Source organism: Armigeres subalbatus, chromosome 2, assembly GCF_024139115.2.
Source record: "Armigeres subalbatus isolate Guangzhou_Male chromosome 2, GZ_Asu_2, whole genome shotgun sequence".
NCBI classification, from domain to species: domain Eukaryota; kingdom Metazoa; phylum Arthropoda; class Insecta; order Diptera; family Culicidae; genus Armigeres; species Armigeres subalbatus.
The window spans coordinates 37,115,393-37,139,015 of NC_085140.1; the positions used below are offsets into that span (position 1 = coordinate 37,115,393).

Sequence of the window (23,623 nt, forward strand, 5' to 3'; positions counted from 1 at the left end):
CAGGGGAGAACGGTCCAAAATGCACTCCTTAAGCTTTTTCGATGTTTTCGCCCATGTAAACAAAATGCCCAACCATTTCAACGTATAGGTGCAAAATTTACAAACCCAGCTACATTTCACAATGATCTCCTATTCAAAACAATAAAGTTTTCATGACTAACGCATTTTAAAAATGTTTTAAAAATAGGCCTGGGGCAAAATGCCCGAATGGTGGTCTAAAATGACTCAATTGCATGTAAAATGATGGTGAACGCATGGTTGTTTGTTTATTCTTAATGGATTGAGCTACAATCTTACGGATGTTGTGGAAGAATAGCAAATCGTTAAATTTGAGTGAATATGAAGGGATTTTGCTAAATTCTTCCAATGGAGCTCAATGATGGACAACTAATTATGAATTGTAATGGTAATATTCGTTTATAAATGTGCTACAACAGATTACATGAGTGATTTTATGAGTGAGGCCATTTTGCCCCAGGGCGTAATACTCGATTTAAAAGTGTCTATCCGGCGATACGGGACGGAATATTATTGTATGCGATCCTTATTACCTACCTACTGGATTTTTTCATAAAGTGCAAATAATTGATATGGAAATGCTAATATCATCATCCAAACTTAGACGTACATGTTCATGATAGAATTAGAGACGAAAGTATAGATTTGATAGTTCCGTTAGGATACGGCAGCCATGAAGAATATTTCATAGAAGTCGATTTGGAAGCGAGCGGAGGGCAATATTTGTGATAGTATTAAATCTCACGACCTTTCTTCTGCCAAGCTCCCGTATGAAGAGGGAGGGAAGAGTTTCAATGTGGAAGCTGATATCTCTCCACTGGCTCTCCCAGTGTATACCCACACCCCAGCCGGTTCGGCTTGAAAATGGACTGTTCGCGTTTTCATCAGGAATCAAATTTTATATTGTCGTAAACCTCGTGGACTGACGCATAAAGGGCTAAATTATGCTTGTATGAAATTTCTACATCGAAAAAAAAAAACTGATTGGGGAGCTGGAAAGTAGCTTAAGGTGTCGGTTTTACCCACTTTTCCCCAAGTCTGGCATAGGATGCCAACAATGCAGATACAGCACTGGCGGAGGCAGAGGTGAGCAGCATTCTTCCACCAATGATTGCCCCAACAATTATCAGAGTTAAACGTGACCTTTAAGTGGTTTTGTTGTGTAGGGGTTATCACGCCTATCTAGAGAGTAGGAGGTTGAGAGTTCGAGTCCCTCCAAGATACGTGGATTCTTTTTCGCAAATTTCATATCAATTTGTCCATTTAGAAACATGTGCTGTGCATATGCACAGCCAAGAAATTTAACAAAAGAAAGTCGAGTCAAGTACGAGACACTGAAGACGGTCTTACTGTTGAGGTCGAAATACGTATCTGTCAAGATACAATTAAGTGGTGGAATTCAATGGGATTGTACAAACTCGTCTTATGACAAGTGAAGGGAAAAAAATTATCAGAGGCTGGCGCCGTCAGTAGTGTTCTACAGAGTGTCGCGCAGAAAATAATCGAGGTTATTCAGGGTTCGTTTCTTGTTTGTTGAAGTCCAATGCTTATTCCCTGCGAAAGCTTGAGGCTTCTGTCAGCAGAATGATGCTAACTTCTACGCACGGAAGCAACTAAAATTTTCTAAAAGTACGAACTTTATTTTTTTCTAAAAGTACGAACTTTTCTCGAAAAAATATTTAGTACGTGATAAAAAGGGCTCTTCCAAAGATCATTAATTTATGGCAAGAGATGTCATGATTGTTAATCATTCGGAGAAAAGTATAAGAATTCTAATTCGGGCTTTCGGATAACAAAAAGTTTTCATTGATTGAATTTTCCTAAACTTTTTAATAGCATAGCGTTCATTGATGTGATAAGTGATATTTGAATTTGAATAAAATGTTGGATAATACACTTTTGATGATGGAAGCAGGGAGCGATGCATGTTTATAAAAATAATTCGAATAATTTTCCTCTTCCGTACCGTGCACAACAATTAGATACAGTAAAGCGCCATAGTGAGCAATAAATTAAGGATATATGTAGGTTAAGTCTACCTCATCCTAATCTGTGCCAGTTTCTAAAACCATGATCACAGAGTAGAGTTTTGCTTTCGAAAAATAAGTAAACCTGTAAGTAGTACGATCCATTATATTGCTAAGAAATAGTACCTATAAGGATTGTTTGGGCATGTACTGTGCCATTATTGTCCTACGCCCAACTCGATAACTTTTAATAGTGAGAAGGCTGAGTTTTGGTAACTTTCTTCCACCTGTTTGGCGGAAAGAGGATCGCTTCTGATTAAAATCGTCTCTTTCTCATTTTAATTAAATTAATTTTGTTTAACTAAGTTTCAATAGATTTATAGTTTTAAAATAAAGAAATCACCGGTCCTAGCTCGGCCTTTAAACCTTCGGGGACTTCTAGAGGGATGTTAAAATAGTGTGAAAACAGTCAATTAGTCAACTTCCAGCTTTCGGAAGCTTCCGATCACGCCAGCAGCAATATCGGCATCAGTGCTTTCAGCCCAGTAAGCTGAGTTTTTGCTGATCTCGATCTGCATATCGTCGAGCGCCATCAGCTGGTCTCGCTTTGCCTTCAAGAATGCCTTGAACTGCGCTACGCACTCAGCCATCGGAATCGTACCGCCATATTCTTTGGGTAGCAGCTTTGGGTTCACCGTGGTCTTCAAATCTTCCATGCTTTTGTGGACAAAGACGCGATTCTTCAGTTTTTCGCTTAGAACGGACAGAATGAAATCGGACAATTTGTTCGCGAACGACGGCAGGTTGACAAAGTGGTTCTCCTTCTGGCGCATCGGTAGCGAGTTTTGGACGCAGTTTGCTAGATTTTTGATATCGGTGAAGGACCAAATTCCGAGGAATGCCATCGACAGGTCGGAATCGTCGATAACGTGAACGTAGCCTGCGATTTGCGATTCTTCTTCGTCCAGCAGCGCTTCGACAACTAGCGAATGAACCCGGATCAAATGGGCGGCTGTAAAACGGCTGGTGTCGAACTTGCCTGCACTGGAGAAGACAATCTTGCGGCCATGCTCGTCACGTTCGGGCAGGGCAAACAAGTAGCCAGTGTCGACGAGTGCTTCAATTTCCGGATCGTTGATGTCTAGATTGTGGAACCAGTTGGGATAGATCTGGCGGATGGAGAGGTATTTCTCCAGCATCTCCGTCGCGGCCGGGATGGAGAATTTTTTGGTTCGCAGGAAACGCAACAGGAACGGAGCATCGGTGCGGCATGTTTTGATGAGCGGGTGTTTGGCGATCCATTCGCGGAACTGCTTGAGCGCGTTTTCCCGGATGTCATCGTCCTCGCGAAGCTCGTCCTGGGCGGCCAGTTTGTATTTGTCCGGAAGGTTGAACGTGTATGCGTCGTACGAATCCGGTGCCTTGCACACATTTAGGGCGGCCACTGTTTGGAGGAAAACAAATCGAACGTTAGAATCGTGATGGTATGCTTATGCTATATTTCTAGAAATTGTCTACCGTCATATAATGATAAGCTGTCTAGGTTGATGGTACAGCTAATTCCATAACGGTAATGCTGAACAGGAAATCGTTTAGCCACTGAGAGAATAACTAAATTTTCCAACAGGAATAAAATTGTGCTAGAGCCGTAGTTCACGAACGCGGTATTGCCATGAGACGGTAACAGTTCCTTTTATTGTATCGCTAAGTTATCAGTTCCACTCATAAAATCCAAAAGACTTGTGTGTAATCAACGCCAATGACAAATCATTTATCAGCGTTTCTCTGAGCTGTTAAGACGGAAGTTTTCAAAAACAGTATACAGAATAACATTACCATCAACTTCGGGCACCATTCGGATTATCAATGAATCATGGAGGTGAATGACTTAGTTTTAAAAGGTGCTAAGAGTCGCATGAGGATGGAATATTAAACAAGAATCGGTGCTAAATAGCTTCTCCAGAGTGGTAATACGCCAGTACTGGAATAAGATGACAACAAATATTTCAATTGTGTAAATACAAGAGGACAAACTCGAGACAAACAAAACGTGCACATTTTTTTGTCGAAAACGTACTTATTGTAGTGCTACATATAGTTCTCACAATTACAGAGTGTTCAAATTCGTCGATTTCACGATCAAAATTGAATAACTTTTACACAGTTCATTTTGGATGTTTGGTGTCTTCTATAAAGTTTTAGACATAAAAAGACGAATCTTTTGATGTATCGAGTATGTTGATTAATCCACCTAGGAGTGAGATGATTTTTTTTCTTTTCGCCAAAAACATAAGTAGAGAATTGGTTCCTTCAGAAAATTTCGAAGCTCTATCTATAAAAGAAATCAAAATATGGTCGAAAATTAGATACAATGTTTGTATTATCAGTAAAGCTAAAAAAATCCATCACGAAAAACTTTGTAGAGTATAGCGTAGCTCTATACACAGGATTTTGTTTTGACACGATTTTTTTTCGCTCGTATTTTTGATCATGTGCCTTCAATTTGCCACCAAACTCCTCGCAAAATGTTTCAAAAAATCCAGAATAAATCAAAGAAAAATCACATGATAATTAATGTACGATAAACATTTAGGATGAGTGGAAAATTGAGAAATTGTAAATCGTGTAGAAACAAAATCCAGTGTATAATTAAAGTTTTGAGATTTGAACCGTTTTTTCCGAGGGCACTTTGAAAACAGTTGTTTAAATATAACTTTTTATGAACTTCTCTAGAGTTGTTAAATGTGTTAGGATAACAAATTATCTAGTAGAACTAAATTAATGATTTCGTGTGTGTTACTTCTACGTGAAGTTAAACGATTTACAATGATATGGAAATGATATAAATGCTATATTGGAAGATAATATTAGCATTTCCATATCATTATCTAGTAGAAATTTTCGGAGGAATGTCCATCGGAATTTATGGAAAATTAAGAATGTCTGCAGGAATTTTTTTACAATTCTTTCAGGATTTTATTTTCTTTATTCTAATTATTATTTATGAAATTTCTGAAGAGATTCGCAGAATTTCATCCTAGATGTCCTAGAGTTGTGGAAGAAATTCCTGCAGGAAATTCCGAAACACCTGGAGGAATTATCTTTGGAAAAATCTTTAGCAAATGTGTTTTTTGTTATCCTAACATCTTTGGAGAAGATCGTAAAAATGTAGAAATTTATCTTAAAAAGCTATATTTTCAAAAACTGTTTTTAGGTGTCCTTCGCAAAAACGCTTCATATCTCAACAGTTTGATCATATCGAGCTACGCTACAGGCTGCAAAGTTAGTAAAAGAATTTCTAGAGCTTTACTGAAAACACAAACATTGTATCTAATTTTTTGGCGATATCCCTCATTCTCACGAGCAGAGGATACTCACTCACGCAAATTTTCACCGAAGAAATCATTTTGCGGGAAAGAAAAGGGCCTAATGAGGGATAACCATTTTTCCATCACTGTCAGTGAAGTAAAAAGTTGATTTGCTTATTTTCTCCGGGGGTCTGATATTTTGGTTGTGTTTTCGTTGTATATATGCAATCTCTTTTCTTCTGCTTTTTGTTTATAAAACTGTCAGTGTGGACCGCACCTATTTCTCTCCTTCCTGTGGATACCTATATGGCTGTCAGTGTGGAATTTCCAATGTTGACTACGAAACAAACTGTGTTTGAGGAATACTCTCCAGCAGCTTGGTGTTCTGGATTCGAATCCCGTTTCTGTCATTTTTTTTTAATGAAATCACGAAAAATGAGTGAGGCGTATAAGTGATGAAACGAAAAAAGAATTTCATCAACCAGGCACGATTTTCGTTTATCTTTCAGGCTTTTTCTAGAGAAAAAAGTAACGGGTGAAAGATATTTCTCACTACAGACTTGGAAAAAAGATTCTGCTTCTTTGCGAAAATCGCTTGTTTTTGTATTACCAAAACGAAAGGTACGAACCCTGCTCTCTATTATTAAAAATGCGTATTTTTGTCTTTGGCCCGAATAACTTTGCAGAATCGGCCTTCCTTAGCCGTGCGGTAAGATGTGCGGTTACAATGCAAGACCATGCTGAAGGTGGCAAGGTTCGATTCCCGGTCCGGTCTAGGAAATTTTAGGGTGGGAAATTGTCTCGACTTCGTTCATCGTGTAAGCCTCATGATATACAAATGGTAATTTGGCTCAAAATCCAGATCCAAAGTTAATAACTGTGGAAGTGCTTAATGAACACTAAGTGGCGAGGCGACAATGTCCCAGATGTAATACCAATAAGAAGAAGAAGAAGAACTTTGAAGAAGATCACAAAAATGAAAACTGATTTTAAGGGGGTCATCGCTCATTTTGATATAAGGCTCAAATTACCGTCATCCAGTCATTGAAGAGAAAGACAGCCACGTGCTCGTACCACTCCCCAGTAATAAAACCATCCACCGAGGAGAAAAAGCAGTCTTCAGCTGGATGAGGGAAGTATTTTTGTTTCAAAACTACATCATCCAAAAACGAAGACATAAATATATCCGGTGGATGCATCATTTGGTTGTATTTCGCTTTAGTTTAGAAAAAAACTGCCTTTTGCAAAAAAAATGAGTTTATTTAATATTTTTGTTCTTTGGGCATGTCTGGTTACCATACACACTTTTTGGAACAAAGCGTTGACCGATTTTGGAATATTAATTATATAATTATTATATAATGTTTGGAATATTATTTAAAATTCCGTTTGAGTAAAGATTTAGTTCACAAGACTCAAATTATTAAAAACAAAATTGTAAAACACATTTATTTTCATTTTCCTACCTCTGAGCTGTTGGTTTGATGCACTGCTCGATTGCTATTAGCAGATTCATCTCATTGTTTTCCACTCAATTTCAAGCTTAAACAAATGTATTCACTTCGCAACACATGGAGCACAACACATTTTCACTATAAATATAATCATTATATAAAAAACCAACGCGATTTCCTGATATAGGTTTATTTCGAACAACGTCTAAATTATCCTTGTCCGTATTCCAAACTATTTACATGGCTTGCAGCATCTGCAAGGGTTGCCGACCTAGATTTTTATTTCAAAAATGCTTGAATGAACTTTCATTGTGAAATTCAACTCTTATGTTTGTAAAACAAGGTATATCGAAGAGATAAGCTATGACAAACCTAAAATTAAACTGATAAGTTGGAAAACTACAACAAAAACTGGAATTTTGTAATTATATTTCAACTCAAATACAAAACATTGAAGAATTCGGCATCACTGCAATCATATCGTTACGTATACACACAAGTAATAGTGTGCGTATTTTATGTTGGAAACAGTATTATTGATATAGGTACAAGCATAGGGGTGTCAGGCCATTAGGCCGAAGGCCATTTGGCCGAAGGTCATTAGGCCGAATGGTCATTAGGTTGAATTAGCAAAAAGAAGAAAAAAGTGAAAAATGAGAAGTTTTTTCTTCACCTTACGCCTCCTTTCTTCTCCCTTCTTGCACCTTTCTTCTTCTATCTGTCTTCTTCCTTTTTCCTTCTCCCTTCTTCCTTCTTCCTCCTTCCTTTTTCCTTTTCCCTTTTTCCTTCTTCCTTCTTCCTTCTTCTTTCTTCCTTCTTCCTTCTTCCTTCTTCCATCTTCCTTCTTCCTTCTTCCTTCTTCCATCTTCCTTCTTCCCTTTTCCTCTTACTTCTTCCTTCTTCCTTTTTTTCTTCCTTCTTCCTTCTTAATTCTTCATTCTTAATTTTTCCTTCTTCCTCCTTCCTTCTTCCTTCTTAATTTTTCTTTCTTCTCCTTCCTTCTTAATTTTTCCTTCTTCTCCTACCTTCTTAATTTTTCCTTCTTCTCCTTCCTTCTTAATTTTTCCTTCTTCTCCGTCCTTCTTAATTTCTCCTTCTTCTTCTTCCTTTTTATTTTTAACTTCTTCTCCTTCCTTCTTAATTTTTCCTTCTTCTCTTTCCTTCTTTCTTCTTCCTTCCATCTTTTTCCTTCTTCCTTCTTCCTTTTTTTCTTCCTTCTTCCTTCTTTCTTCTTCCTTCTTTATTCTTATTTTTTCCTTCTTCCTTCTTAATTTTTCCTTCTTCTTCTTCCTTCTTAATTTTTCCTTCTTCTCCTTCCTTCTTAATTTTTCCTTCTTTCTTTTTCCTTCGTCCTTCTTCCTTTTTCCTTCGTCCTTCTTTCTTCTTTCTTTTTCTTTCTTCTTTCTTCTTTCTACTTTCTTCCTCTTTCTTCTTCGTTCTTCCTTCTTCTTTCTTCATTCTTCGTTCTTCCTTTTTCTTTTTTCCTTCTTCCTTCTTTATTCTTCCTTCTTCTTTCTTCCTTCTTCCTTCTTCCTTCTTCCTTCACAATTTTATTTTTGAAGTTACCAAATTGTTTTCAAATAAAAATGACGTGAGCCGAGCATAATTATTCTCATGTTTCTTGATTATTGGGTGAGAAATAAATGCATTTCATATACGCATTGCCTTATTGTTATTGATATAGGAACAGATACCCTACAACCAAATGAAGCATCCACCGGATATATTTAAGTCTTCGCTATTGGATGATGTATGAGCATGAGCAGGATAACCGTACAATTCGTAGTTGCTACTCCGTGATTGATTAGAACTTGCGAAATTGCACAGGGAACCAATTGCATGGAGCTTGGGTTTAGCTATCATTCTCAATGTGCAAATTTCGGAAATTCAATGCACGTCCTTACGGTCATCAAGGGAAGGAAGGATTATTAGTTCATCTCTCGTTGCTACTAGAGACCGAGTATACCTCTGCATCTCCACGATAGTCTTAGGATAGGATATTGTGGTAGTATGAAGGGATATATTATCTGGATTCACTTTGGTACGTGATGCGATCTATGGGATAGGAATATATGAATGAGAATTAGAAGTACTAGAGTAATGAGAAAGTATTAAAGTGAATTCTAATGGGATTCATTTTTTACAATTAGAATTTGAATGGTAGTAGCTTATGTGGAACAAAAAACTTAACGCTTTCACACAGATAGCGTGGTGGTGTGGCTAAAGTAAGCGCATCCCCACAGCTATTATTGTTACTATTCTGGGTTCGAATCCCGGTGCGACCATACAATTTTGTAATTGTTCTGCGATAATTCTCGAGAAAGGTGAGTGCGAGGAAAAAGTAATGAAACGAAAAAGGATTTTCATCTAATAGGCAAGATTTTCGTTTATCTTCCAATGCTAATATTAGAGAAAAGATTGATGGGTGAAAGATGATCCTCAACATAAACAACGAAACAAGATTTTCCCTTGGCCCGAAAAACGCTTGCTTTGGTCTCATTGAAATGAAAAGTCGAAACCCTGCTACCCGCACATCAACCTCTCACACATTCTTACTTGTATGAGGCCTGCACGAGCACCAATGAATACCAATCTATTTTTACATTTTATTTACTGCTACAAAGTAACAGGCAGCCTTTTGTAACAATTCTATATTTAGAATCATACTTGCTAGCAATGAGAATTTGATTTGCAAAGAGATTGAGTTATATGATTAACGAAATTATCTAATAGGAAATTGGAAAGGGCCAGGTATCAAAACACTTAATCTCCTGCTTATGAGGCAGAAGCAGTGACACAAGGCCACCAAGCACCCTCGCTATTGGATGATGTAATTTAGAAACAAAAATACTTCCCCCATCCAGTTGGAGCCTGCTTTTTCTCCTCGGTGGGTGGTTTTATTACTGGTACGAGCACGTGGCTGTCTTTCTCTTCAATGACTGGATGGCGGTAATTTGAGCCATAATAGATGAAGATTCGGAATATTCGTCAAAGTTTCTCATAGTACCGAACTCTACACCTTTTCTGATGAAACCAATTCTTTACTTATGTTTTGGTGAAAAGAAAATTTTGATCTCACTTATAGGTGGATTAATCATACAACTCATTACATCAAAAGATACGTTATTTTATGTCTAAAAACTTTGTAGAAAAAACATTCAAAACCAACGTTTTAGAAGTTATTAAATAGTGAAATCGACGAAATCGAACACTGTGAATTAGTGGACCTCATGGTCGTGCAGTTAGCGACATCGATCGCATGTGCTATGGAGTATGGATTCGATTCCTGCCCGGTAAGAATACAACTTTTCCTGAAACGGAAAATTCTTCACTGGTCCATTGGGTGTTATATAAATGTCCTGTCCGTTGTCTCATGCTAGGTGTTCATTGTTCAGTCTTAACGACTTTTGGTCGATTCTGTCTTTTTTACAATCCCATAATGAATTTTTACCAGCGGTTGGTTTCCTACTCACCGCTGCCTGCATCCAGGCTCTAACGTATATGTGCAGCCGGCATGAGTTAACCGCCAGAATTTTGTATGACAGAAGACATCTAACGCGGGTCTTCTCAAAATTAGGAACTTCTCATGAAAAACTAATTGGAGCTACATCCAATTGGTGATTGTTAGATTTTCTAACAATTCTGTATAAGAACCTGCCAAAACCTTCATTAGAACGCTGACCCCCGCTGAAAATGCAAGATTCTAATACAGATATTGAATGAGACTTTACAATTTTGCAAGATTTTCTTACAATCTTTGTTTACAATTATACACAACAATATTACAATTATATATGTTTTTATAAGAATCCAACAGTTTCGCATATGTCCAGAAAATCTAACAGTCACTGATGGGTGTAGTTATGTAGTAAGGTGTCTGCTACTACACAAACAAAATATTTTTTCGATCAAGGTGCTTTATTTTGAGAAATTAAACCTTAAATGCCTTTCGCCATACTGATTTCAGCAAGTTATCTCCTAGTGTGCAGCTGTAACCACGCTTAAAGTGGGCGATTCATTACAATATCGAATAAGAGAGAATTAATTTTAGATTAACACTTGGTTTAATATCCCTTCCACATCATGTAGAGGTACGGTAATGCCGTCTTCAGTGTCTTGTACTTGACTCGACTGAAGGAATGCATGGTTTTGCTAAAGAAATTTGCAATAGAATTCCAGGAGGACCTTCCGAAGAAATTTCTGATTAAATTTCTAAACTTCCAGAGAATTTTCCAACTGCTGGAATTTCTAAAAGATTTTTTTTAAATTTCCAAACGAGAAACTGAAAGAATTTTCAAAAAATAAAAATTAAACTTGAGGAGTTTTTTATGGATTTACATTCCTTTGTATGGAAGAATTGCTGAAGGATTTTTTGAAGGTGTTTTCAAACGTATTCCTAGAAGAGTTTTTGTAGATTTTTTTAAAAGAAATTCCCTAAAAAATATTCCTGAATGTAAAAACTCATTCAGCATTCAGCATTCCTATGAGATTATCCAAAATAAAAGAGAGAATATTATTAAGTTTTAGGGAAAATTATTTGATATTTGTTTGTTTGTGTAAACCTTGATGACTGCCAATGTTTTCAATGAGTCAAAGCCTACATTGGTCTAAATTTGTAAATATTTCCACCTATTTTAATGTCAAGCAGGAACTCACGAGTTCGCTATTATCGAGCGCAAAATACTGGATAGAAGATACATGCCTAATAGCCTTATAAGCTTCTACGCTGTTGAAACTGATCGATTATTTTTGAAAAATCAATGAATAGTTTTTTCTTAGTTAGCCAAAGGCACTTAAGTGATCAAAAACGGTAAACTTACCAACTTACCAACCAACTTACTAACTCAACATTCTTATCGGAACTCGCTACAAACAACTTATGTGATTGTTGTTGACGCCCGCGACAAGTGTTTTGCGGACTACATGTAGAACGATAAAGCTTTCACTGCACTTCAATTCGTAGTACTTTCTCCAGAATTATCGGCCTCCGGCGCAATTGGTTAGCGCGTTCGGCTGTTAACCGAAAGGTTGGTGGTTCGAGCCCACCCGGGGGCGCAATATTGCTTTTTACCATTAGTTTATTTTTCTATCAATCAACCAATATGTCTTCTTCTTCTTCTTCTTCTTCTTCTTCATTGGCATTACATCCCCCACTGGGACATTGCCGCCTCGCAGCTTAGTGTTCATTAAGCACTTCCACAGTTATTAACTGCGAGGTTTCTAAGCCAAGTTACCATTTCTGCATTCGTATGTCATGAGGCTAACACGATGATACTTTTATGCCCAGGGAAGTCGAGACAATTTCCAATCCGAAAATTGTCTAGACCGGCACCGGGAATCGAACCCAGTCACCCTCAGCATGGTCTTGCTTTGTAGTCGGGCATCATACCGCACGACTAAGGAGGGCCCCGATGTCTACTGACTTGAAATAGCATATTGCTTTACGAGAAGCTTTGGTAATTCCACTGCGTTCATTATGTTGGGTGCAATGTTTGTCATTCCGCGAATGCAATCGCCAATTCAATTTATGGACACGCATCGTCACCGTCGCTTAGCGTCATCAAAGTTTATTACGGCGGGTAGCAAAGCAAAACCGTTATGTAAATAACATTGTTTCATCACAGCGGAATGTGTCCATTCAAGACAATGGAAAGCACAATAAAAGTATTGTGTTCTGCATAAATGACATCTGAATTGAATGATTATTCAGCACCCAGAATTATCAAAGTGTAGAAAAAATATTGTCTCTTGTAATTGTTGAAAGCTGTTGAATAAGCAATCACACATGAAATATTTATTCGCTCCGATGAACGCCACGCGATACATCAGACGATGGCCTCGATATTATTCAACCGACTAGTTTTAGGACGTGATGCTACATCGCGGTTTTGTGAATTTGACTGCTAATTAACTTGACCATGATACACCGATTGGCGCCACTTTTCCGCCTGGTAAAAAAAATGGAATTTGGTTGGTCAAATGATGTAAAATAGGATACGACGTTGTTGGTAGCTGCATATAGGGTAAACCAGGGCTAAACGTATTCTGAGTACAGGAAGTATCCGCATTTCTAGTAATGTTTCTTTCTCTATTTTTGGTTTTTGTGCGATAAAACATGGAATATACCGACGGTTATGAAATATACCAATGATCCAACATGATCTTAATATTAAACGGTCATGTTCGGAGATCAGAATCGGAAATCAATTTAGCTGATATATTGCCTGCAGGTTTAACAGGGCTTAAGTTTTCAATTTTTGCATGTTATGTGCATGCATAAAGACAATTATCAAGCAGAGTGACTTATACAAACGTGGTCTCTAACTATTTGTCATTACTTGGTTATATGAACGAAAAACCCCCAACGGGATGTATTCTATCGATTCTGTTGGAACAAACGCTTTCTTGCATTAGTTCACCTACTCTACTAAAAGATTAGCTCATAGTACACGTTATGGATTTGTCGGTCAGGGTGAGTAACGATTTGCGAGTGCGCTCGCGCGATAGAGGTTAGCCAGTGAGTGTGCCCTTTCCTCATCATGCGTTAGCAGCAGCCAATAAAATTAATTATTATCCAACACCGAATTGCAACATTTCTATTAGACACCGATACCGATAATGGTGTATCATGTAATGCGGCTGACTGCGAGCGCAGACGAGGAAAATGCTAGCGAAAAAGGGAATGCGCGAATGTTAGCCGTGCGTAAATCGAACCGGTTTCGCGTGGCAGTCTGTAAGTAGTTGGTTGATTGGCGCTTGAACGGCTGATTTCACTTTCAATAGATAGGTATTACGCGATACTAATCTACCTTGAAATGCACATTTCATAGAAGATGAATAGTAAAGAGAAGGAAATTAAGTGGTCTTTGGGGTACGACGATTGGTTTTGGGAGTCCACAGATAAAAATCATTTTGTGCTCTGGTAGCAATTTTAAAATATGTATGTAGGTATGTTATATTTGCTTTGCTTATGGGTTTTGCCCAATTCGTGACTATCAACCTGATGCCGCTCTTCATTCCCATGGCGAAAGTCCACTCATAACTATCAGACTATGTGCAAAACAGAAAGGATGGTTCCCACGTTCGACGGCAAAACATTAATATTAAAGTGCAACTGCAATAGCTTCAGTTATTTATAACAAGCATTGATATAATTGAGATCTGTTTCCAAAGTGTTGCCAAAATCGAATGGGTCTGTATATATAAGTACAATATTGTCAACCCCGTCAACCCATCACGTTGTCAATGACGCACAACATTTGCTAACAAAACTCGTTTAGACGTCTGGCACAATCCAAAGTAATCTATCTATGACGTCAACATCTGCACACAACTTCCAAAGTTACTGAATGGCATTGAAATAGTAGGTATCAATCAAATATCGAATACTAAACGAAGCCGGTAGCGGCGTGAATCTTTGCTTGAGTCGTTAGCAACAACGCGTGATCCCCGTCGTTTTCTAGTTTATGGTGAGTTGCGTAAACGCTACTCTTCTTGTTGGCGTCATGAGATACATAGTGGCCATTTGAGATATAAATATGGAACCGGTTTCTTTCTTTCGCAAGAGACCATAAACGAAGAGGCTGATGGCACTGGACAAACGAAAGTACCTTCACTTTTCTTTTGGTATTTCGCATTACTCCATCCCAGTCGCCGAAACTGAAAACATGAACTGCATCTCCATGCGCCGCAAATGTCAAAGTTTCCCCTCGCTCGTTTGGCTGCTGGAATCTGTATTCAGTATTTCTCAACGTGTATTGATTTTTACATTTTTATCTGCCTGTAATGTGTGCCGAAAGCTTGTCGCTTAGAACACTTGATTTCTTTTTATCAAAAATAGGATAAATCGATGAAAGTTTTCAATTTTTTCTTCGATGGATCTACTCTCTGGCCTTTCGACTATGTGTTTCAGAGCAATTCCACAGTATCTGTGATTAGATGAATTTTTAATCATTTCGGTTGTCTTTATTACGTTCCCAAAGTGCTGCAACCACTATGGATACACTATGCACAGAGATTCGAGAACGTCTATTCGAAAACATCCTGGATTAAAATAAGTATCAAATATCATATGGTTTAGAAGGTGACTACCTAAGTTTATAAACAGTAAAGGTGTTGGAAAGTACCAAGACCTGAAGAACTACAGAGACTAGAGAACACCAATTACAAAGAGCTTAATCTTCTTAAAGTGAAAAAACACGTTTCCTGTATAGTATACATACAGCTTCAGCCAATATAAAACAAGGTGAAAAATTTCGATAATTTCGTACCGGAGTTATGATCAAACCACTGTTTCTTTACAATACCTTAATGATTAAAAATCTCGTCAAAAAAAAAACTCAGGAGAACAAAGCATTTGTAACCCCTCTAATACGCTTTTCTTTTAGCTTTAGCTTGATTGACTGTACCCATCGTAGTTGCTAGTCGTGATTTGCCGAGAAACAACAAATAGTGCACAGTTCACCAATTGAATAGTTTTCTCGGGACTAGAAAGCTATTCTCACTGTACATGCTTCGGAGTTTCTTTAATTTAAGACCAATAACGATGCCGACCACGTCCTCACAGTCAATTAGGATAAGGGGAGGAAAATGAGTTCGACACTCATTACTACAAGAGACCGAGGAATCCTCTGCATCTCCATGAGCGCACTGGAAAGGAATAGTATGTTAGTTGGGAAGGAAATATATTGGAAATCGCCTTGGTAAGCGACTAATTATTTCTTTCTCGGAAAAGCAACGCGTGTCTTACGTATTTTCCCGAAGACTGATTCGATATCTTAACTACTTCACGGCGACTAAAACACGCACTGAAAAACGATTGCTCGATGGCTACTCCGAAAAAACACACACTGAACTGATTAACTTTATTACCGGCCGCGCAATGCAGAGCACAATATTTCGGCAGATCACGCGATCGTTCTGCTGTCCGAAACAAGAAAAAACACGCATTGAACTCCCTCTAATATGCTTTTCTTTTACGCAGCAAAATAAAATTTTCATAAAGAGTTAGTAATTTTCCATACTAAATTAGAAAATTGCCAATAAAAATCAGAAATTATAGAAAGTTCTTTTATGATTGCAACTTCTACTTCCGAATTTGCACACTTTGGTTTTTTGGAAACAAATTTTATGAAAATTTGAATAATCCAGCGAAATTTTATTTTTATTCTTTACTTCTACCCTGATTTCTTTATTGGCATTTTCCTATTTTCCTATGCTTTAGGAAGAGTTTTTATTGTAGTATTTCCTTAAAACCTTTCATAATGCGTTAAAATTTAATTGGATTGTTGGTAATATTGTATTATGTCATTATAATACATTAGTAGAAACTAGGCTATTCAGAATAAAATCAAATTTATAGAACTCAAACTGATTTGCAAGCCACTGGTGTTTACTTTTGCCCATGCTCCGAGTCATGTTGCATCAGCTGGAGCATCGCCCTGCATAGTCACCACCATTACCGTTGGTTCACCATCACGAAACTTTCACTTTTGCTACAATCCAACCACGCGACCGTATATCCATGTCTATCCGCGTTCATAGACTTATTTAATGCTGAATCCCCGCTCTCCGCTGTAAATTAAGTCGTCTAACTGAAACGTGTCTTTCCTCGTACCGGTACTGGCTGGGATGTTGCAATATTGTTTGGTTTAGGTTGTTGAACTTCACCTTTGGTGGCTGAGTTACTGACAACGTTATTCTACTGCCTGATGCATTATCCCCCGGGCCAACGAACAAATATTTAGGATATCTTATTTTATGAACATCTTGGTAAATAGCATTTTCCCAATTAAATTTAATTTATGATAATATACGTCACTTAGAATCGAAAAACAATCTTTTTCACTTTTGCTGAGAAATATCCATACATCTCACCACAAAAAAATATAATACCAATCTCGTCGTTTCATATTGTCATCATGGGAGCTCACTGCTAAAGATAAATTTCAGGAGCAGTTACCCTATATAGTTAGGGCCTACATATTAAGTTTTAAAGTTCTTTTATAAGGCATCCTATTCCTATTTCATGAAACTTTGAAACTGCTGAAAACCCTATCGTTAGTTTTGTTTTTGATAATTCAGTGGACTCGCAATTCAATTTCAAATAGTTCTTCGGAGGTTGAGTATCTCAAGACATTTGACTAAAATAAAACTCTCCCTAAAGATTTGAAATTTCTCAAATAAAAAAAAAATAAAAATAACAAACTGTCAAAAAAAAAGAAAATAGGATGCAATAAATAAATATAAAATTCCTCTAAATAATTCATAATTTACATAAACATAATTTAAAAAAATGAAATGATGTTAGTTATTTTAATCGGCAAAACTGCTATTATAAAAGAAGAGTTTTCCATAACGAAATCAACATTTTCCAATGAAATAATACAACATTTCCATAAAATGTCAAAATCATAGCTATGTAATTACACAGTGTAGAGAGTATGTTACAAAGTTACAATTTTTTATGAATACATTCACTAGATACAAATGTTTATTTCATGATACGTTTGCTAACACCAGGGCTGGTAGCGATCAATGCTATCCAAAATAGTGACTTTAATGACCAACACTGGCGAAAAAAGGAACCAAATAGTGACTTTCTTCTGCAGAAAAAGTGACCAAATAGTGACTTTTAATTTTATTTGCAGTTACAGAAATGAACTTTTATTTAAAGTTAATAAGGCTGAGACAAATAATTTTCAAAAAATATGTCTCCCCCTAATATCTTTTGGTCGAATAAATTCCAAAAAAATATGAATTGCCAAAACATTATTCAACAAATGCAATGAAAAGGAAATTGACAAGTGAAATTTAATAAGTTTGTTTTATTTGATTAATAACTTTTTAATGATATGGAAATGCTAATATCATCTTCCAAACTTGGACGTACATGTTCATGATAGCATTAGAGGCGAAAGTATAGAATTGATAGTTCCGTTAGGATACGGCAGGCATGAAGAATGTTTTTATAGAAGTCGATTTGAAAGCGAGCGGAGGGCAAATATTTGTGATGGCACATATCGCACGACCTTCCTTCTGCCAAGCTCCCGTATGAAGGGGGAGGGAAGAATATCAGTGTGGAAGCTGATATATCTCCACTGGCAAAAGGAAGGTGGTTTGACTTGCTCATATGCCATCGCGTGCGGAAGGATTTGCTATCGACGAGTACTGTCTCCAAATTTCTAATATGACATCAGCATTTAGTCGAATAGGATTTTTATTGCACAGTTCTGTTTTCTCATTGCGTCCGTATCGTCGCAACCAACTTGGCTGCCTCGGAGAGAACAAAGCAGAGAAAGGCACTGCTGCTGTACCGTCGACCAATAACAGCTTAATTGATGGATGCCCCCACCAAGGGTAGTACACTAAATTAATGATTTCGTGTGTGTTACTTCTACGTGAAGTTAAACGATTTACAATGATATGGAAATGCTAATATCATCTTCCAAACTTGGACGTACATGTTCATGATAGCATTAGAGGCGAAAGTATAGAATTGAATTATTGAACTTTTTAATATTTTTTTAAACTTTGGAAAATGCACAACTTTGAGGCAAGTCATACAGAATAATGTGCAATAATGTTTATTATGGATTCGAAATTATTCGGAAAATCTTCGCTTGTGTTCAAAAATAGCACTTTTTTATGACAGAAATTTATATAATTAATATTTAGACATAGAATTAATTCGACTCACATTGTTTATAAATCTGAAACCCAAGAATTATTTCAAAACGTAAAGAATTTTTTTCAGGACTTTTAAAAGCCTAAACAAGAAGTTCGAACTACCAACCAATAAACTACCGATTTTACTCTATGGAATATCCAAAGTTTATGCAGTTTCAAATATTTAAATCAGAATATATTTTGAAAAAATCTTAAGTAGGTATTTATCTGAGCAGATATAGAGAGACCATTCATTTTGCTCCTTACGGAAACTTTCTATGGAAATCCCTTACACACTAAGTTTTAATTTCTGCAGCTCGGCAAAAATCCGTGCAACCGTGTGCCCAGCAAAATAAGTATTGATATCCCGGCCAAAATTATGTGATTTTCAGCAACTTTGCCAGAAATCTCCATTACAGTATCAATCAGAGTGGCAAATTTCTCCATTTTAATTTAAAAATAAATATTTTGATTTTATTTTCCAAAATATACAAATATTTGTTTTAAAGAAAGCTGAATGCACTAAATGCACTAATGAGCATTAGAGCAAGCCCTCGCTAATGATTTCCTCACTAATGATTTCCCCGAAGCAACAGGAAATGTATCTAAAATTAAAAAGATCAATTTAAATATTCAACAGTTTAAAACCTCTATCAAAAATTCTATTAAAAACTGTTCAATCAATTAATAAAGTGTAGAGTTAAGGGGTTTTTAAAACTCAGCCGAGTCAGCTATTGGCTTTGTGAATATATTTAGATCCTCAATCCGCTGTGACCATCCTGCTTTCAATACTATATACCTAATCATAAACTGTGAAACAAAACCTCTTCAAATAATCGCTGTTGAAAATCTAATGACAACACAGAGTGGTCATTTTTTTTAATTCGTCATTCCATGTCCGTCGTGAATAAAGCATCTTTCGACGGATAAAGTTTCCATTTTTTTAAAACATTTTTCTCATTTCACGACGATGCTCACTAAACATAATCAAAAGTTTTAAAATAGTTAAAAATAGTGACTTTTTCTGAGAAAAAGTGACTTTAGTGACTTGAGGTCGAAAAATGAGACTTTTTAGTGACTGACCCAAAAAAAGTGACCATGTCACTAAAAAGTAAAAAGTGACCCGCTACCAGGCCTGTAACACACATATATATTAGGGTAAGACGGTATAATATGCCTCCCCCTAAGGCAAAACCTTGATAACTTTTTACTTTTCATCGCAATTTATGCAAACTTTGTGTTATTTGGTAGTGCAAGAAGTCGCAAATGCATTGCCCGTGAGTAGTCATATAAAAATATTACAGATAACACGTAATAAAGTTTTTTTGAAAAGTCGTGAAAAAATGGATTTCAAAAAGTGCCTTTTAATAGTATTTTATCAATCCCATAATGAAAAGGTTACAAATCCTTATGTGCTTGACATTAAAAAACCAACATAAGTCCATTTAATCAGGTTTTAATTACATTTCAATAATGTCCATATAATTTGGAAGCAACTGCTGCAAGCTCGCCGCGCTTGTGTCCAGTTGGTAAGGGCATATCGTCCTGCCTACACTGGGGCGTTTTGGCCAGTGAAACATATTTTTAAAAATCGTTAGATTTTTGAAGATGGAAGCAATTTTATATCATATTAACCACTGAGAAAAGTTATTTTGTTGCCCAACTGAGTGTTCCAGTTAGAGTGGTCTAACCGGTAGTACCGAAACCGGTAATACCGGTATTACCGGCCAATTTTGGATACCGAAAATACCGGTTTTAGAGACGGAAAATACCGGTATTTTCGATATTTCAAATTTTGCTGTCAGAATAAAAAATCTCGAATAGTTTTCACCTACATATATCATAAACAAATAAACAAATAAAGACTCTTCGTGCCAAAAATACAACAATTGAATGGCGCATGAATGAACCTTTGCCTAAGTAAGCATCATCGAGGAAATTCACCGACAGCAAAAATCGATCATCATCGTCATTAATCATACATGTTCAATCTCTGCCATCTGTCAAACTGCTAATGACTTTTTTGTCAATGAACATTGTTGACATCGTCAAGAATTTTCTCGCAATAAATGAAATTGTGAAAAAGGTACGTGCCATAGTAGTTTTTAAAATCTTTTTTAAGGGGAATGAAGGTTGGCAACAGACCACTACATAAATCCGTATTTTTTGAATGAGTGTTCGTGATATTGCCCGGTGTTGCACTAGCACAATCACAATTTTCCGGAGACGGAGAGAGACAAACGACACACCGCAGGTGGTAAATAATTCAGGAAGCTGTTTTCTTTGCTCATCTTTCCTTGAGGCTTAAAGTGATTTTTCTTATTACAAGAGTTCATCACTGAGCCGTAGTAGTGTTTCTCAGAAAAACGTGAACAACTATTTGCTGCAAAAATATGTCCGTTCTGAATTCGGAAAAGAATTTGAATTAGTGGCTGACCTCAAAGCACGATGGATAATCCGAATTAAACTTCGGTGATGATTTTGGCGGTTGGGAAAATAATGTAAGCCCTCGAACCTGTTCAAACTGCTGTGGAGCTACTCTGCCGTGAGTTCTGCACGATCTTTTTGCTTTTTTGAATAATTTTGTCGTAAAGCAATTGATCAGAAACGATTTTCTTCAAGACATTTAAAGCTACTTTGATTAAAAAGCGGACAATATATTGAAGCGTCTAATCAGTCATGATGCGATCGTCGAAACAGAGACAACGACTATTCCTGAGGACGATGCCTTTGGAACCATTCGTCCAACTTAGGTTGAACCAAAGAGGGGATTCTCAGTAGTTGGCAACATTGCCAACAAAATCCAATGCGAATTGGGAGATGTGTCACTCAATATGTTAATTACTAAACCAATTTATTACTTAAGTTTCGCTTTGCCCAGCTCAACGAACAATGATTTTAACATTCGAAGTTTTTCAACAAATATTGTTTTTCATCCAGAAGTCCAAATCAATAGTTTTTAATTTAATACCTGAAATTATCACAAAAACCGGTATTTTACCGGTATTACCGGTATTGACTCTACCAAATACCGAATACCGGTATTCGTCAAAAATGACCAATACCGACCACCCTAGTTCCAGTGCAAGTTTAGCGGACAGTATGCTAGCATCGCTCCAGAATGTTGAGCAAACCAACATGAAAAGTTACATCAAAACTGCAACTTTTTGTATTTTGCTATTATTTTCATTATGTAATACAAAAATACTTCCACATTCACATAGTACGATGATTTTACAAATATCTATAGGTACCAACTGGTTTTGACCCTTAGTTAGTTATAGTTTTCTAGAAATCAAAGGGGGGCGTTTTGGCCAGGTGGGGCGCATTATACCGTCTTATCCTAAAAGTAGAAATAATCCTTTGATGTATACAGACATAAATTATATAAACTTTTGGATTTTTATTGGTCATACTGTAAATCAATATTAGCAATAAATCATTAAAAATAAAAAAAAATGTTAAACTCTTTTAGAGTCATAGGATGAGTTTTGTACTCTTCCATTCCATACCACGATGTAATTTTTACAGATACGTATTCCGACCTCCCTCAACTATAAGCCCGTCTTCAGTGTCTCATACTTGACTCTACCGAGGGGAATTTTAAATTATTTTTTTTTCTACTCTGATTTTTTATTAGCAATTTCTCTATTTCTTATTGAATATCTCCAATTCTATATGAACATTTTATTTTGCTGTGAACACATTTTCATTGCATCTTATCAACGAAATCTTCTTAGCCTTCGGAATGCCAAAAGGATATAGATTTGGTATCCATTGTACAGAACCGGGAAAAAACCTTTGAGAAGTCCAGATGACTCCACTCCACTCGAAAGTCTAAAAAGACTTCGTTTAAAACTTTAAATAATTAAAAATAATTTCTTTCGGAAGCACAACAAAATTCCGTTCGGAAATCCAAAAACAATTCTTTTTTGGAATTCCGTTTAAGGAATATCTATAAAGTACGTCACGCAAAAATGGGCAATTTTTATCTGCACCTCCTCCACCCCTTCGTCACATTTTTTGTATTGAAACTCTAAAATTTGTGTATGAATCGTCACGCTGCTCGGAACCCCCCTCCCCCTTAAGATAAAGTCACCAGACGTGCCGGATTATGCGGAACAGTCCCGGATTCAGCCTACTTATCCCGCATTGCCAGACGTCCCGGAAAATGTCCCGCATTCCATAATGAATCTGTTAAGTGTGAAGAATCTGTGGAGTCCTTAGGAAATTAGATGTCTTGAAAACCAGTAACAGATCCGTATGATCAGAAAAAAAAGGAATTTGGGCATACAAGTCTGAATGAAGGGTCTGTTGAATTTGGAGCTTGAGGTGACGAGCTCGGTGGTTTAGTGGCTATCGCTTCTGCCTTATAAGCAGGAGGTCGTGGGTTCAATTCCAGGCTCGTCCCTTTCCTACTTTGTATTTCTATCTTACTTCTTTCTGTGTTTCACGTTTATACCAAAACGATTCCTACGATTCCTGAATCCCAAAACCTCCCGTGGCACCTATGAGAGGTCGTAGAGTTCTCTGCATCTGTCTTAAGTAGGTGTCCAACAAACCATCCTTCCCCTTCCTCAGCATTCGCAAGGACGTGGCCAGGACAGATCTCGACTATTGGAGCGTGCATTGCTTCCATCTAAGAGATAGTGATTAGTCTCAAATCAATATCTGTGGTAACGGATGAAAGTGGTACTACTCTCATACAATAGTCTTGGCTTGTACCACCTACGAATTTGTGCGAACTGCTAATGTTGAATTTGGAACTTGAGGTTTGAGAGATTTTTAGAATCTAGAAAACATCCGTAAACATCCGTAGAAATCATCGAAATCTGAAGCATTTGAAAGACATGGAAGACACAGAATCAAAAATATCTAGATTTTCCTAAAAGTTAAGGTTCACAATGATCTCAATAGGAACGATCTGAGCGAACTCCAGAATCTAGAAAAATGAGATATCAGCAAATGTATAAAATGTGGAGTAACCATTAATCTCCAAAGATGCAAAATTCTACAAAATCAGGAAAACGCCTGAAACATCCAAGCTTAAAAAAATCAATTTCACTGTCTTCAACCAATGGAACATAAGCCAACGGAAAATACCTAGTAGACCAGTGCAGAATGTTTTGTTTCGAAGAGTTTCCACGATCGAACTCTCGTTTCATTATAGACAGCATACTGAACACCCGAGCAAAAATGAATAACTTAT

The 23,623-nt window shown here is 36.9% G+C and overlaps 1 protein-coding gene and 1 non-coding gene across 2 annotated transcripts in view; one reads left to right on the forward strand and one right to left on the reverse strand.

The window, feature by feature from the left end:
• Positions 1–1,828: 1,828 nt before the first annotated feature.
• Positions 1,829–23,623, reverse strand: part of LOC134218468 (clavesin-1-like) — a 29,645-nt gene continuing 7,850 nt past the window's right edge. Inside the window, exon 2 of the mRNA XM_062697481.1 lies at positions 1,829–3,429. Coding sequence (XP_062553465.1) covers positions 2,459–3,429 — 971 coding nt within the window. The 3' untranslated portion in view covers positions 1,829–2,458. The remainder of the gene's footprint in view (positions 3,430–23,623) is intronic.
• On the forward strand, positions 11,731–11,802 carry Trnan-guu (transfer RNA asparagine (anticodon GUU)). Its single transcript has one exon. It is a non-coding gene; the product is annotated as a tRNA-Asn (tRNA).